Source organism: Pygocentrus nattereri, chromosome 10, assembly GCF_015220715.1.
Source record: "Pygocentrus nattereri isolate fPygNat1 chromosome 10, fPygNat1.pri, whole genome shotgun sequence".
Taxonomy (NCBI): domain Eukaryota; kingdom Metazoa; phylum Chordata; class Actinopteri; order Characiformes; family Serrasalmidae; genus Pygocentrus; species Pygocentrus nattereri.
The window spans coordinates 6,101,616-6,119,188 of record NC_051220.1 but is presented as its reverse complement, the minus strand read 5'-3'; the positions used below and the strand labels follow the sequence as shown (position 1 = coordinate 6,119,188).

Below are 17,573 nucleotides of genomic sequence, written 5' to 3'. Positions count from 1 at the left end.
CAAGATGCAAGAGATATTGGGGAAAATTAAGAACATCTTTATGAGGCACTTGGATGCAGGCGGCTTCCATTTTTGCCCATTTAAGGGGTCTGGAGACGGGGCTAAGGGCAGCTGGAGAGACTTAATGTTATAGATGTGCGCCAGTATGTTTACACTGCCTTCTCACTGAAATATATTTTACTGAGTTTATAACTAAATTGGCTGTCCTACAAAAGAAAAAGCAGTTGACTTTGTATGTCAAAGGAGTAATTGAGGACCCTCCGTGGTTCCACCCGGTTAGTCCTGGTCAGTGTTTTTAGATGGGCCTGTGTAGGCCTTCCATGTTCAATAGGGTTCATACCTGCTCTGCTGAGACACACAGAGAGATTAGGTTGAAAGCTTTGCTTGCATTTGCCTCTGTTCAATGCACAAAGCACAGGGCCTCCGCAAGTCAAAGGGATTTGATTATGTTCATGGAGATATGGTTGTTATTATCCTCTTCAGGTTTCCCCCTGGGGTAGAACTCTCTGTTTTGTGCTTTGAAAAAGGGGAAGAGTACATGCAAATAAATGTTTGAGTGAGAAGGCAGAGTAAAAACATGAAACAAACTCAGATAATGTGAGTCAAAATAAGCCTATTTGCCTGTAATAACTTAAAATTAGCATCTGCCGTCACCCAAAGCTGAGGAAACATTAACCATAATGCAGTTGTTACACACCAAACAAAATTGACTCAATTTGTATTATCTAACACTGCTGCGGACTAAGTTATGATAAATTCTATTATCCCAAACTTTTTTGACACAAAGGTAGCACAAGTAATCGCTAATCTTACTACTTAAATGGTATCCTTAAGGCTTAATTTGGCTCATGTATTTGTTCCAGGCACAGCACAGAAAGCTTTTAAAGAACATCACAGTCTATCTCCAGCTGTCCCCAACTGCGCGATATATACTATGCCGCTTGTTTATATTTGTCTTCCAGAGGGAAATGAAGTGCTGGAGGGCACTGGTTTGCTTAATGAGGACAATTTGCCCATCAAGGAGGCAGACATAACCTCCATGGCCCGGAGGGATGCAAGCCGATCTGGGAGAGAAGACGAATCACGGAGCTTGTACAGTAATCGTTCTTCCGCCACAACTCCCTCGTTACCTCCGCACAAAACCAGCATCCCCGTCAGACCACGGCCTGTTCAGTCAAGCGTCCAAGAGACGGCTGACCTGGCTCTTGCGATCAGCCAGCAGTGGAGAGAAGATGTATCAGCCATGCGGAAGGAGCTAGCTGAGCTCAGACGAGACCTGTGCACAGAGCTCAGAGCTTTTAACAGCAACTTTTCCAATTTTACACAGCGCTATAACACCTGGTCACCGAGCTGGGCAAAGGAAACCCAACATTCTGCAGCCCAGGTATCTGTCAGCACCCAGGCTGGAAGCAAGACTTTAGTGAGACAGAACACAGCAGATGCTGCTGTAAACTGCCCTTCACCTGTGGACCCAAATGTCTTATCCATGCATCCCCCAGAACCCTTAAATACAAATGTACTACATGTCTCAACTCCTGGGCCTCTGTTCCAGACAGACCCACACTCACAGATAGCAGAGCTTGATGATCCAACCTTTGCTAACCTGACTCCTCCAGAACCTGTGGACCTGGCATCCCTGTGCTGGCCTGAACTGGATCCAGACCCTATGACCCCTCCTGATCCACCAGAGCCAGAACCGTCTTTACATCTTGGACATTTTTCAAAAGTACCAACTCCAGAAAGGGTGGATTCAATTGTATTAGATTTTACAAACCTAGAGCCAGTTAACCTTGCCAACTTGCACTGGCCAAAACTGGATCCAGACAACATAAGCCCACCGGATCCCTCATCGCCTCAGGAGTCTCTTGACCCAACTATTCTGCATCCCTCTATTCAGCAGGTTTTAGAAGAAGCTAGTCAAAGCCCACCATCTCCAGGCCTTGGCATGTCAACTGAACAGCTGCATCCATCTTTAAGATCTGTGAGCCCAATTGTGCTGGTGGAACCAAACGAAGAAAGCATGGATCCAAACATAGGAGAGTATACAGTTTTAGAACCAGTTGATTCCATTGTGTTGAGCCCTTTGACCCCGGAATCAATGGATCTTAATGACTTGAAATGGCCAAGTTTAGAATCTTTAGACACAGGATTGCCAAGTCCAGGTTCTGCAGACCTGCCAGACCCTCCAACTCCAGAAACTGTTGACTATGACGAGCCAGCTAACCATGAAGAAGACCCACCTTTCCCTGAACTACTGGATACAATTTTCTTGCAGCCAGCAACTCCAGAACGAGTAGATTCTGATGTGTCAAACCCACCAACTCCAGAACCTATGTCTCCAACACTTCCAAGCCCAACAGCATTTGAGCCAGAGGCTCAACCTGTTGTTTTGTGGTCAAAGAGAGAAACTATGGATCTGAATCAATCAATCTCCCCTGTTGAGGAACCTCTGGACCTAACAACTTTGACCCAGTCAGAAATGGATCCTGAAATACTTAGCCCATTAGAACCAGGCTTCATGGACCTAGGTGTCATGTACTCACCTGAACTGTCCCCTGTTGAGAGCAGTGCAGTGACATTTCCCGAGCCTATTTCTACAAAAGTAGCTGACCGGTCCATTGAGGAGTCATCTGCTCCTGACCAAGTTACAGTATATCCGCTCAAGCCAGACACTCTTGACTCTGCTACCATTGACCTTCTGGATTCAGAGACACTCTTCTCAGCCATTCTCTGCTCAGTTGAACCAGATGTTCTTGATTTTGAGACCACAAGTATGGATGAGGACCTGGAAATACAGGATCCAGGTAGCAGTTCCCCTGCAACTATTGACCCAGCAACTGTGCACCCTTTTAACTTGTCCCTTCTAGAGCTTCAGGCAGCTTTAGATGTGTCTAAGAGAGAGACAACCGACAACGGGTCACCAAGGGGAACCATGGCCTCCAGCAGCTCATCTCCATCTTGCAGAGATTTCCTTTGGATACGATGGCAGCGAAGAGCACGAGGGCGAATGCCCATGTCCAGAAGTGCTAGTATGGAGATCTACCACAAAAAATATTCCAATAATTCAGAAATGTCCTACATGTCCTTGTCTCTTTGAGCATGCTGAAGAGCATTTGAGGCCACATGGGACATAGGATTTCTGATGTCATAGGAACGTATGGTAATGTAGCAAAATGTTTACAGGTGTGTCTGTGCAAGTGTGAGTGAATGAATGAGAGAGCGCGAGAGAGAGAGAAAAAAGAAAGGGACAGCCAAGAACCAGTCAGGGAGGTTTTGGTCTATTAGTGAACCTTTTTCCAGACCTGATGAGCCTCTGAGAGAGGTCGTAGCTAAAAGCAGCTTGATGCCGGCGCCCACACCACATTAGTGTCCCTGAGACACTCAGCGCTCATTTAACGCAGAGCAGCAATGACTCACCCATGAACCAAAGTTTCATTTTCACAGAAAAAAACTGTTTCTCTCCATTACTTCACAGCCTGTTCAGTTTGCCTGTCCATCCAAAAAATGTATTTTGGTACATACTGTGATTGCGTTGGTGGTGGACATGAACTTCCTGAAAAAAAAAAAACTCTCCCGTAGAACTCTCTGAGAGTTTGAGAGCTTTTGTCTTTGATAACCTAAGACTGTTTTTTTTTTTAAAAAAACATTGACTCACACTGCAGAAATGGAATGTAAAAAGCCCCTCATCCAAGTGGCTTCTGACAGGATGAGAACTGAACATTGACCAAAGACTGCTCAAGCGTGTTGCAGATCTCTTTGATACACTTTGCGGGTTTTGATCATCCTTTTCTCTGAATGTGGACTAACGATTCTTCTTTGAGATTCAGCAGAAATCAGACTTGTTTGCCAGATCAGTTTCAAGAAATGTGTGAAATGACTTTGCAGATTATTAAATTACAGGTCTTCAAAGCCAAAGCCTTGCTGTTACAAACAAGCGGGTGGATACAGTACTGTGAAACTTTTGAAGACACATCGGGGTGAACAGCTGCAGTTTGCACAGTTTATCGTGACATTTGAATGCATTCTGTATTTTAACCGTTGCTCACAGATACATGCACACAAACATTTATATGCACCAACAGACACATATACAATCATACATATATATTGTACATACCTGGGATGAAGAAGACTGAAAAAACCTTGTTGAATATTGTTCCAGAGAATACAGTTTTATATAGATATTCCCAAATTTATTGTGGATATACAGCCTAATGTATCTTGTGGTTTTTCCTGCAATGACTTAAATGATATATGACTGTCAATAAGTTGTGCGAAGAGGAAAGGTTAAGTTCTACATGTATCAAAATGAGGGCCACCAATTTGCTTTATTCATCCTGGAACGTCAAGTAGGTGCAGCACGAGAGTTTCACACCCATGATCCTACAGATGTATTTTGATGAAGCAGAAAAACATTTTTGTACGGAGCCCCTAAGGTGACATGGTGAATATTTTTTAATAAGGCGTGCCCACAAACTGATATATTGAGGCCACAGGTTAGGTTTCTTATTACTCATGGTCTCAATATATCTATATGTGGCCTCTGTATAATAATTTCTGGCCTCAATAGTAAATAGTGGCCTCATTATAGTTATTTGTGGCCTCAATATAGTAATTTGTGCCTCAATATAGTAATTTGTGGCCTCAGTATTTTAATGAATGACCTCAGTATATTAATTTGTTTCCTCAATATATTAATTTGTGGCCTTAGTATAGGAATTAATGGATTCAGTATAATAATTTGTGAACTCAGTACTAAATTGTGGCCTCAATATAGACATTTGTGGCCTCAGTATAGTAATTAATGGCCTCAATATATTCATTTGTGGCCTCAATAGTAAACTGTGGCATCAATATAGTAATTTGTGCCTGAATATAGAAAATTGTGGCCTCAATATATTACAACTTTCCAAAAAGTTGGGAGGCTGTGCAAAATGTAAATTTAAAAAATGCAAATACGTGCAAATCATTTAAACCCTGTATTTCATTAAAAATATTACAAAGACAACAAATCAAATGTTGAAACTGAGAAATGTTAGTGTTTTTTGAAAAATGTTTTGAATTTGATGCCAACAACATGTTCCAAAAGATTTGGGGCAGGGACAAAAAAAGTCTGGTAAAGTTGTGTAATGCTAAAAAATTTTTTTTATATTTTTGATTGATTGCCAAGAGGTCAGTAACATTGGGTATAAAATGAACATTTGAAAATATGATTGGGCACAAAAAGAACATTTCAGAGAGTCTGAGTCTTTCAGAAGTAAAGATGAGGTTCACCACTCTGTGAAAGACTGCATGATCAAATAGTGCAACAATCTAAGAACAACATTTCACAACATAAAATAGTAAAGAACTTCTGCTTTTCATCATCTATAGTGCATAATATCATTAAAAGACTCAGAGAATCTGGAGAAATCTCTGAATGCAAGGCAAAAGGCCATAAACCACTATATGCTGGTCATTATCTTTGGGCCCCCAGGCAGCACTGCATTAAAAACAGACATGATTCTTTAGTGGAAATCACTGCATGAGCTCAGAAACACTTCTGAAAACCAATGTCTGTGAAAAAAATTGTCTTTGCACCCACAAATGCAAGTTAAAACTCTAAAACTCTAAAAGAAGAAACCAAATATAAACAGGATCCAGAAATGCTGCCACCTTCTCTGGGCCTGAGCTCATTTAAAATTGAAGTGGAAAAGTGTCCTGTGGTCCAACATTTGAATTTTGTTTTTGGATTTCATGGCCACTCATGTCCTAAAGACCACACAGCTCTCTTTTCCAGGGAACTCCCTGCTTATATCAACAAGATGATACCAAACCATGGTTTGGTGCAGAATGTGGTTTAGTAACAGCATTACAGCATCCAGGTGCTAAACTGACCTGCCTGCAATCCAGATTGTCACCCAATGATAACATTTGGCACATTATGAAATGAAAAATATGGCAAAGGAGACCTTTGAACTGTTAAGTAGCTGAAATCCTTAATCAAACAAGAACAGGAAAACATATCACTTCCAAAACAACTGCAGTGTCTCCTCAGTCCCCTAACACTCACAGAGTATTGTTAAAAGAAGAGGTGTTGAAAGACAGTGGTAAACATGCCCCTATCCCAACTTTTTTGCAACATATTGCTGGCATCAAATTCAAAATGGGCATATATTAAAAAAAAAAAAAAAACATAAAAATGTCTCAGTTTCAACATTTAAAATGTTGTCTTTTAGTATTTTCCTTTAAAAATATGGTTTACATGATTTACATGTCATTGCATTCTATTTTTATTTCTATTTTGCACAGCATCCCAACTGTGACCTGTGGTTATTTATGGTTTCAGTATTTTATTTTGTTGACTCAGTATAGTAATTTGTGGTTTCAGTATATTAATTCATGGCCTTAATATTGTAATTTGTGGCCTCCTTATAGTAGATTGTGGCCAGGCCTTAGTAAAAATAATCCCCATGTCACCTCAGTGGTTCTTGTAATAGAGTGTACTGCAGAGCTGGTGCAGAGATTTCAAAACTGTTGCCATGTAACTTGAAGGTTTTTTAAATATGGCATTCTAACTGCAGAGTTTTACATAACTGAAAAGATTTGGATGTATTTGTGGCACTTTGCAAGGGGAGCCTTGTTAGTTAGCCAGCCACCTGACTAACAGAGGACGCACATATTGATGGTGTAAGACTGCTGGAAAAAGAAAAAGGAAAAGAAGTCCTGTTCTATTCAAATAATTAACGCCCCTTCGACCATGCGTTCACATTAGGAGATGACAGAATAACAGACGACCAGTCATTTCCTATGCAAACAATGGGAAACAGTCACCTCATAGGAAATATATTAACACAAGTGATGTTCTTGGTAGATTTTTTCCTTTTCATTGCCACCATATTGTTGCAACAGACATCAAACATGCTGATAGCATGCTTTATCTAGGAGATATACAGCTCAGTGGGTCTCACCTATGGGAACAGACAGCTAAGAGGCTCATCAGAGCTAGGCTTTAAGTCATAGCATTTACTGTGAAACTCGCCATGTTTACATGCAGCCTAATAATCCGTTAGTAATCCGACTAATAGCTCAATCGGAATGGAATACGTCCATGTAAACTCCTCAATCGGAATAGTCTGGTCTGACTGAGGCCATTCGGAATACAATTTCTATCCAATTGAAGGAGGTGGGTAATCCTGTAAATAATCCATTAAATAGAAGAAAAATAGCCATGTAAACGCCTGAATCCGATTACATTCCCTATCGGAATGTATAAGTATGTTCTACACAGCGTGCAGCGTCATAGAGAGAAGTTTATAAGATTGAACACGGTGGAGCAGAAACTGGTCTCCAGAGGAGCTTTAAAAGACAGTAGTGGGACGGACGTCCAGCTAATGTGTCTCAGAACACGACGTCTTCCTCTCGCCCTTCTTTAATAAGGACATGTGCGGTGACATTTTTTTAAAGCAATTGAAAACAGGCATGCCAACTGAAAACTCATCTCACTCAGTCCGGACCTCACGTGAGGTCCCATGTCAGGGTAGTGTTTACTTAAACGCTACTCCACGCATGCGCGTCATTTCGCATCGGATTACTTGTAGTGAGCATGTAAACAAAGATTTTCCATCGGATTGTTGAGTGGAGTGCATATAAACACCTCAGTCTGAGTCTGTAATCCGATCTGAATACAACTGGCACAAATCTTTGCATGTAAACACAGCCAGTGCTAAATACAAACCTAATAATGTTACTTACATTTTTTCTAAAGCTCCAAATATCTGTGCTAAAGCTAGAAATGCTGTATGCTAAGCAGTGTTAAACCCATTGTGCTCAGTGCTGTTAGCCTGGCACTAGCTTAACATTACATCACTCATTCAAGAGCTAGTAGAGACTAGCATTAACATGGAAGAGCTGATCTCTAACCCTACGTTCACACCTCGCCTTCAGGCGTTTCTGAACTTGAGCGACCATTCGTCGCCTTGGTTTCACTGACGCCAAGCATAAATCACATGCAATCCTGATGAGAAGTCGCACATGTGCTTACTTTCATTTAATCCCCGTGTCTGTGCAGTCACTTTGTGAGGAAAACACTATTTGGTCTTTGTGATTGCCGTCTATTTGTGGCAAAAGCCCCACCACCATGATTACATCTCTGGTAGAATCACCTAGGAACCAAAACAGGAGCATACTATTTCACAGTGGCAGAGATGAAGCATGTACTATGCTGCTCAGTGCTTGATTCCTATTGCCAATTGCCACATCGCGATGCTTCTTATCCTGTGATGGACTGATGACCTGTCCAGGGTGTATCCTGCCTTTCGCCCAGTGACAGCTGGAATAGGCTCCAGCAGCCCAATAAGACTGTCCTCAGGACAAAGACTACTAATAAAAGCCTTTGTTCATTAAACGCTGTACATTGCTCTACAGTGAGGGTTTATACCTGAAACGCTGCAAAGCATTGCACTATGGTGCTTGTTTTAAGGGCCCATATCACAAACAAAATCACTTTCTCCCCTTTTTTTAAGATCTAAACATCGTTCAAGTTTCAAAACATATTCCTTAGTCCATAAAAGGACAGCCTGTTTTTGAATTCCTTGGAGTGGTTCAGCTCTGAGTGCTTTTGAATGCGATGAGATACAATACAGGGCATCCAGTTGGAACAGAGTTCATTTACTTTTTTGCATTGATAAAGGTACAGTAACAAAAGGGTAAAGAAGTTGGAAAACAGTCATAGAAAGATCAAATACAACCATGCTTGATCCATAAAACCACACAAATATCAAGGGAACAAATAAAATACAGTGAGAATGTAGAATATGGGCCCTTTAAATCTATTAAGTGTTGGGATATGTCATGCTTTGGTGTTTTATTGGCCCAAGCACCTGCGTAGCTCCCTTGTATGTTTGATATTGCTTGATTATAGTGCTTTCCTACTAGGCTATTGCACAAGCTAGTGACCCACATAAGATTTGCCTTACTAGCTATCCAGTTATCCCTGCAAAGCTCAATATTTTATGAGATGCTACTCAAATAAAACATAGGTATGCACACTGGCTTTACATTAAAATAGGGCTTTTACAGCCAGGATTTTGCTTCCTCTGTTTTTTGCTACTAAACTTAATATAGATATATACATACATCTACAAATGCTAATGAAACAGCATACATTATAGTAGTAATAACATACAATTACATCTACAGCTGATGACTTTGCTTGCTTAGGTTGTCAATGTGGCAGGCAGCTCTCATGTGGCATCACATGAAACTCATGTAGGGCCGTCTCTAGCCTTCTGGGGGCCGTAGCTGATGTACTGTCAAATTAGAGGCAAACTAATAACAATGACTTCCCCAAGCTGTCACAATCATTTATGTTTATAACTGGCTAATTATGTTTATCCGATGGTTTGAATGCTTGTTTGCAGTTCTAATAAGTTATACCTTAAGTTGCAGTTCAGCCCTCTGGATCCAGGGGTCTATCTAACAATGCAATCTTTCCTGCTTACCAAATACATTTAGGCTCAATCTAACCTTGATGACAGCCTTGCTTGTTTACTGTTATAAATGCTTCACTTTCTACATATTTAATAGTATTAGTATGACTTAGTGTGACTATTGGATCACAGCCTGATTATCTAAACCTAGATTAATCACAGTCTGAGTGTCTAAACCTGGGGAAATCACAGTCTGATTAATCCAGGTTTAATTCAGGTTTGTGGATTAATCACAGCCTGGTTGCCTTTAACTAGATTCATCACAGTCCGAGTATCTAAACCTGGACTAATCACAGTCTAAGTATCTAAACGTGGATCAATAACAGTATAAGTATGTAAACCTAGATTAATAACTGCCTGAGTATGTAAACCTGAATTAATGACAATATGAGTATTGAAAACTGGATTATTAATATAGCCTGAGTATCTAACCTGGATTAATCACAGTCTGAGTGTCTAAACCTGGATTAATCACAGTCTGAGTGTCTAAATCTGGATTAATCGCAGTCTGAGTATTTAAACCTTGATTAATCACAGCCTGAGTGTTTAAACCTGCATAACTCACAGCCAGAATATCTAAACCGTATCTAAACCTGGATTAATCACAGTCTAAATATTGAAACCTGGATTAGTCACAGTCTAAGAACTGAAACCTGGATTATAACCTGGATATTACAGGCTGAGAATCTAAAATTGATCACACTGAAACTTAGTCAGAAAGCATGTCTAGGCTGAACCTGCTTACTCCAGGCTACTTCTTGTTGTCCAACTACAAACCAAAACAAATGGCATAATGTTAAAAAACAAACAAAACACACCTTTATGTTCTTTTTTTCTTTTCCACTTTTTAGCTCCATGTGCACACATTTCTTGTTTGAGATACACTGTATTTCCAAAAGTTTTCACTCACCCATCCAAATCATTGAATTCTGGTGTTCCAATCATGTCAATGGCCACAGGTGTATAAAGCCGAGCCCCTAGGCCTGCAGACTGCTTCTACAGACATTAGTGAAAGAATGGGTCGCTCTCAGGAGCTCAGTGAATTCCAGCGTGGTATCGTGATCGGACGCCACTTGCGCAGCAAGTCCAGTCGTGAAATTTCCTCACTACTAAATATTCCACAGTCAACTGTCAGTGGGATTATAACAACGTAGAAGCGATTGGGAACGACAGCAACTCAGCCACGAAGTGTTCGGCCACATAAAATAACAAAGTGGGGTCAGCGGATGCTGAGGGGAATAGTGCACAGAGGTCACCAACTTTCTGCAGAGTCAATCACTACAGAGCTCCAAACTTCATGTGGCCTTCAGATTATCTGACGAACAGCGTAGAGAACTTCATGGAATGGGTTTCCATGGCCGAGCAGCTGCATCCAAGCCTTACATCACCAAGCACAATGCAAAGCATGGAATGCAGTGGTGTAAAGCGTCGCCACTGGAGTCTAGAACAGTGGAGACATGTTCTCTGGAGTGATGAATCACGCTTCTCCATCTGGCAATCTAATGGATGAGCCTGGGTTTGGCGATTGCCATTGTGCCAAGTGTAAAGTTTGGTGGAGGGGGGATTATGGTGTGGGGTTGTTTTTCACGAGTTGGGCTTGGCCCCTTACATCCAGTGAAAGGAGCTCTTAATGCTTCAGCACCAAGAGATTTTGGGGATGTCCCTTTCCTGTTCCAACATGACTGCACACCAGTGCACAAAGCAGGTCCATAAAGACATGGATGAGCGAGTTTGGTGTGTCAGAACTTGACTGGCCTGCACAGAGTCCTGACCTCAACCTGATAGAACACCTTTGGGATGAATTAGAGTGGAGACTGTGAACCAGGCCTTCTCGTCCAACATCAGTGTCTGACCTCACAAATGTGCTTCTGGAAGAACGGTCAAAAATTCCCATAAACACTCTCCTTAACCTTGTGGAAAGCCTTCCCAGAAGAGTTGAAGCTGTTGTAGCTGCAAAGGGTGGGCCGACATCATAATAAACCCTATGGAGTAAGAATGGGATCTCACTCAATGTCATATGCATGTGAAGGCAGATGAGCAAATACTTTTGGCAATATAGTGTATTACTAGCCAGTTGTCAAGGTACATAGGTAAGGTATTAAAATGATTTATAATGGCTAGATTGCTTGTTGCAAATTGTGAAGGATCCATTGGAAGATGGTTACCATGGATGAACTGCATTTTGTATAAGAAGGAGATAAACAGAGGTCAGTTCTTTCTAGGTAAAGTTAATGGAAGCTAACTAGTGAGGGATGTTACTAAATTGGATTTTCCATTAGTCATTGATGGGCAGTTATGTCAGCAGGAATATGAAGGTTTGAATGAAGGTTTAACAAACCCACCCCACCCCACCCTGACCTCCCAGTAGTTTTGGCACTGCCTGACCCCTCAGACAACCTGTTTTGCATCGCTTGTTGCTAAATCCCAACTACAAGTCGCCTACACTATAAAACATTACAGCCAGTGAAGAAACCTAAATCGAATAGGCTGGAAACAGACACGTTAGCTAGATTTAATGTTTTCATTTTCTAAGAAACCGTTTTTTGTAGTGTTCTTCCAAAGGAAATGCTTGGTTCTCTCTTGCCTTCTAATGTGAACGCTGGGCATCTTCACCTGTTGCCTCCTATTTTGAACGTATTGCAAGAATTTGAAAAGAATTTATCGGTTTTTCAGGTGCCAACACTGAAAAAAGCTCCCCAGCAGGTTGTTTTCTTTTTCTGCACGAGTAAAGTAAGTAAGGTGATCCGTAAAGAATTGGCCTTCCTTCTTTATACGAGACATCCGGGGTTGGGGCCAGGTGCATCAGTCAGAGGTCAGTTAAGGCCGCAGAGCACGATATGCCAAAAACTGATCAACACATGTCAATGATGAGTGGCACTATTTACATTCAGTTTTATTGAAACCGAACTGCATGGAGTGAAACGGCATTGACCCCAGCCCTGGAATTGTCTGCCCTCATGCCTTATGCAACGGCATTTGATACGTAACTGTTTAACGTCTCCCCTTTGCTGTGCTAGAGGAGTTTTCCAACAAGTAATAAAAGTGGGTTACACATGCACATTCAGACCTAACCCACTGGTGCTTTGAAGTACAGGGAATCACTGTACAGTAGCATTTAAAAAAAAAGGAAAAAAAAAAAAGAAAAAATGTTGTTGCCTGCTCATTGTTCCATAACACCATAGTGACTCATAACGTGCTCCAGAGGGCCAGAAGCGTGGGTAACTGAGCCATACTGTGGAAATATAGGGGGTGTATATTTTCTTGGCGAGTATAAGATAAGCTCACCATTCTCCATTTCTCTGGCTGCTTTTACATTGTGTGCCTTTTTTTTGACTTGTGAATGTGAACGTGTGCTTCTCTTTTATTATGATTATTTATTATTTTCCTTTTTCTTTTTTTTCTTATAACGTTCTGCCTCAATATTGTTCAAGCACTGTGAGCTTTGGAATGATTTCAGCATCAGCACCTCAGTTTTTATTTTCTGTTTGATTAATCAATAACCTTAAATGTTTTCGGTTCTCGTGATAATCTGCCTACCTACGTTTCCTCGGAAATAGCCTTTCAAAAGATGTGTCGCTAAAAACAAATGGTGAACGGGTCGAGCTCTCTTACTTCTTTCGTTGTATCTTCATCGCTAGGTCTTTCTATCAGGCGTTCATCGGTTTCTTTGACGCCATTCTAAATGTATTCTGAATGATCTGAATTTTACGAATTTAAATACATAATAAAAAGCAGCACTTTTATCAACAGAGCTGTTATTGTGCGCGAGCATTGGCAGTTTTGGCTTTGCGAGGTGTGGTACGTTTTTGGTTTCCAGTGTTTTTCCACGTCTCCACGGTCTTTTATTGGTTCCCCACAGGGTCTAAGGTGGTTTCTGTACGGCGGGTTGAAGTGGTAAGTGAAGTTTCACACTGCGTGGGCTGCCGTTCCCGACATCATATTAATTGATCTGTTATGGCCCCCCCAGGGTGGAGATCGGCTTTATAGCTCGGTAAATTGCAGCCAATGCAAAACTCATTGTGATTCTAATTATGTACTATATTATATATATTATATATATATATATATATATATATATATATATATATATATATATATATATGGTGGGAGCCGGATATAATAACAATGTGAGCTATGGGCTAACAGTAATATGGGGTCAGGTCATCAGCAGAAAATAATGCAAAAAATCTCAGGTATTCTCAAATCTCAAAATTTAGGTATTAATGTCATATATATGAACATAATTAGGCCATAATTAGGCTTTTAGGAAGATACAAGGTGTTAAATTCTGTGAGAAATATTTCTCCAGCCCTTCCTGTGCTTATATCCACCTTAGATTTAGATAGACAGATAGATAGATAGACAGATAGATAGATAGATAGATAGATAGATAGATAGATAGATAGAGTTTCGTAAACTTCCATGTACTATGTAGAAAAATAGAAAATAGAAATAAATCTAGACATAAGTTAAAGTACAAGAAAAATAAAAGTACACCTATTTGCATATTTACATGGCATATGAGACAGATTTGTTGAGTGGATTAGGTAAACTAAAAGCACATATTATAGACATAACTAACTTGGGGTTGCATCAATATTATCAATTAATCGGAAAAGGGATACAGTGATGTGGCAGCTTGACTCCTATAACAGAGCCAGCCTTCCTAATATGTTTATTTGCTTATTTTGTTCAGAGATTTTGTTATTTTGTTAGTTTGTACATTTTTTATTTGCTTTGTACTTATAAATATGACCAAGAGTAGATATGCACAGGCACATGCATGGGCTGGCGGTTAGCAAACCAGCCCTGTGAAGTGCCCTTGAGCAAGACACCTAACCAGTTGCTTCCTGGGCGCTGTGAGTAGGGCTGCCCACTGCTCCGGGTAAGTGTGCCCCCTAGTGTATTTGTTCACTAGTGCGGATGTTTCACTGCACTGGTTAAATGCGGCAGTCTAATTCCACGGCGTGCAAACACAGTTGGCTAATGGTTCTGAATTCAATAAACAAAAACAAATCTTCAGGTCTCCAAAGTTATTAATGTGCCTCATGAACTCCCAACTTGAAAGTCCTCCATACACTTTGAGGCAGAAGTCAGGCGTTTGGCTTGCCCATTCAAGCACCTTCACCTTCCATAGACACTAGTGTTGTTATTTTGGCTGTATGTGTAGGGTCATCGCCTTATCTCCAGTTTGGCCAATTCTATTGACTAAATTCTCCTCTAATATCTTGCTATTCATCACCTTGTTCATGCTTATTTTTAATGACCTGCAATGCCCCAGAACTGTTTGCAGAGAAGCAGCCCCATATCATGATGCTCCCACCTTCATACTTCACTGTAGATGTTGCTGGGATCATACGCTCAATCCCTCTTCCTCTGAATATGACGAGCTGAATTTTTTCCAGAGTTCTCTAAGTAACTTGTTCCTGCTTTAAAGTCATCCTGCAACCCTTTTAAGTGGCTGCTGGCTTCCCTCTTACCTTCCTTATCATTAATGTAAGAGAAATCTTCATTTTCATACCTGTAGAGGGACGATTAGCTGTAGTTTTATTCCTTTTTCCAATCCATTGTTGGTCAATAATGTTCCCATGAGAACTTCTTGAGGAAGCTCCTTCAACTTCACTATAATTGCTACAAGAAATTATCCCAACAAAGAGCTATATATATATATATATATATATATATATATATATATATATATATATAGGCAAAAATATAAAATATAAAAAATATAGTTAAAAAATATAGTTATTAAATACTTGTTCCCTATGAATTTAGTTTTTCTGTGTTCATGCTGATGAATGCATATTTTTTTGGTTTGTATTTATAAATTGAAAGACATTATGTACATCTGAATTGGATATTTGCACTGGAAGCATATTACATAGCAAAAAAAGTGTTTAAATACTTGCTGCCACTCACTGTATCTAAAATTAGGAGAATTTGAAACAACTGCTGTCATTTAAAGAAAGTTACTTTAACAAAGACCCTTGTATGACTGGGTGATATGACAAAAATCAAATATCATGATGATATCATTTAATTAAATATATTAATTATAAAGCATTTATACTATAGTATAGTATTTACTGCACTACAGTAAATTCAGTTAAACCTCCTCTTGGTAAACATGTAGTTCAGTGTTTCTTGGTGCTGACGTCAACAGTATACTCCAAAAAGCATAATACTATGAAATGTTTTGCAATAACAATAAAATATCATCGTGTTGCCCACCCCAATGCTCTTCATGGGTGCACACAGAGGATTTCAAACTTTTCTTTATGGATGTTGCACTTTTCACCAACAACTTTTTTTACAAAGACTATTAATAGTTTATTTTGTTTATGTTTTTTACTTCAAAATGCATGGATCCTAGCATGCTTTAGGATTAGCACTCAACCTTGTTGTGTCAGTGTGATGTGTGTTGTTTGCTCACAGGAATCCAGTTCCGCCTCCCATCATCAGGCAGTGTGGACAGACCCTCCCAGCAACCTCCAGGTAAAGCCACATCCCTTGACACCTGATTGACACTCATTATCATTTGCTTTTTGTATTGATTAAATTGAGGCAGTAACTTGTGTAGAACATTAAACTTTAACTCACCACTAGGAAGTGCATTATACCAACGTTATACAAGTGGCCACTTGCAGGACAAGGGAAAGAGCAGGTTTTTCAACCAGGCTCTCAGCTGGATTAGCCTCAGTGAATCACATAGCTTACCATGTATCTGTAGTCTTTAAGGTGTTGACTAGGAAATACATCAGATTGCAATGATTTCTGGGAAAGTTCTGCTGCTGAAGTTGACACTGGTGTTCATTTGATCTTTTGAGCTCCACTGAGGGTTCATCTAACACACTTGACCTAGTAAAGTAATGGAACTGCCTTGAAGGGGGCTTTGGGGATCCACCACCCCAACACACACACACACACACACACACTGCCGTGGAATGACAAGACAAGTGCATGAGCCCAATATTGAAAGAATTTTCCATAATGCAGTGCATTATTACGTTAATAGAATTTAGTTCATTTTCAGGTTAGTCTCATGTAATATCTTATTGCCTTATTGGGAATTTATTATATTTATAAGATCTTTTCATTCAAAATAGATGATGTAATACTTTTAAATGGACCAGTTGCCAAAGTTACTTTCATGAATTCTGCAAAATACAAAGTATCATATTGCAAATTTAAAAAAGAATCAGGCTGAAAATGTACTAAATTCCCCAAAATATAATACAGTTTTGCAAATAGCCAACCTGAAAATGTGCTAAATTATCATTAATATAGTGCATATTACACCATCGGACAAGTGATTAATAGGTTTTTATATTTTATATTTTTGCCAAATGATTTTACATTTCTGTGCATGGTAAATTTAGAGGTGAAGTAAAAATACATTCTTGACCTTCAAAGGAAGGTAATGTAACAGGATATTGGTAAAGTAACAAGTAATTTGGGACATTTTTTATTAGTCCATTCTTCATGAAATTCTTCAAAGGGTACCTGTAGTTTTCAAAATCCACAAAAAAGTTTTAAAAAATTACAGAATGGAGATATTTCAACATCTCAATTTTAACTTTTTTGCAAAATGTGTATATTTATATATAGATGTAGATTTTAGTTTTAATAATTAACTTTGATTTGAATCATTTTCACCCTAAGCCAAATATACTGAACCTAAATAGTTTGGTGTCTGAAGCGTTTGCTTCTTCAGTTTTGTCCAACAGGATGTCATAGTTGGAAAACACATAATTAGGTGTCCAACCAATTGTAAGTTATGTCAGAAATTGGACTGCTTGTACTGACGTATTTGTTCAAACTTTGCTGCTTAATATACCAAGGTCAAAAGGTCAGTCAGTAAAACCTTTTAAAATGTCTTATTTGAATAAGGCCTCTGATAAACTTGACACATGAAGGTCTTTTGATAAACTCCGACTCCCTATCATTCACCATCTGTCTGTGAAAGGCCCCAGTCTGGCACATAAGACCTTATGGAGCTGATTAGTGCTTGGACCCCTTGTATTACCCTTTGTGGCTGCAATGAAGTTGTTTGAGATTACTTAACGGTTCAACATGGTTCAAATCAAGTGTGTGCACAGT

The 17,573-nt window shown here is 39.7% G+C and overlaps 1 protein-coding gene across 4 annotated transcripts in view; it reads left to right on the top strand.

The window, feature by feature from the left end:
- Nucleotides 1-17,573, top strand: part of dlgap2a (discs, large (Drosophila) homolog-associated protein 2a) — a 431,171-nt gene that overhangs the window by 350,267 nt on the left and 63,331 nt on the right. For 3 of the 4 annotated variants that reach the window (XM_037541836.1, XM_037541838.1, XM_037541837.1), the window contains one exon: nucleotides 963-4,192. In XM_037541836.1, the coding sequence (XP_037397733.1) occupies nucleotides 963-3,097 (2,135 nt within the window). In that variant the 3' untranslated portion in view covers nucleotides 3,098-4,192. Of the gene's footprint in view, nucleotides 1-962; nucleotides 4,193-15,908; nucleotides 15,969-17,573 lie in introns of those variants that run through there. The other variant, XM_017707804.2, reaches the window with a different exon arrangement.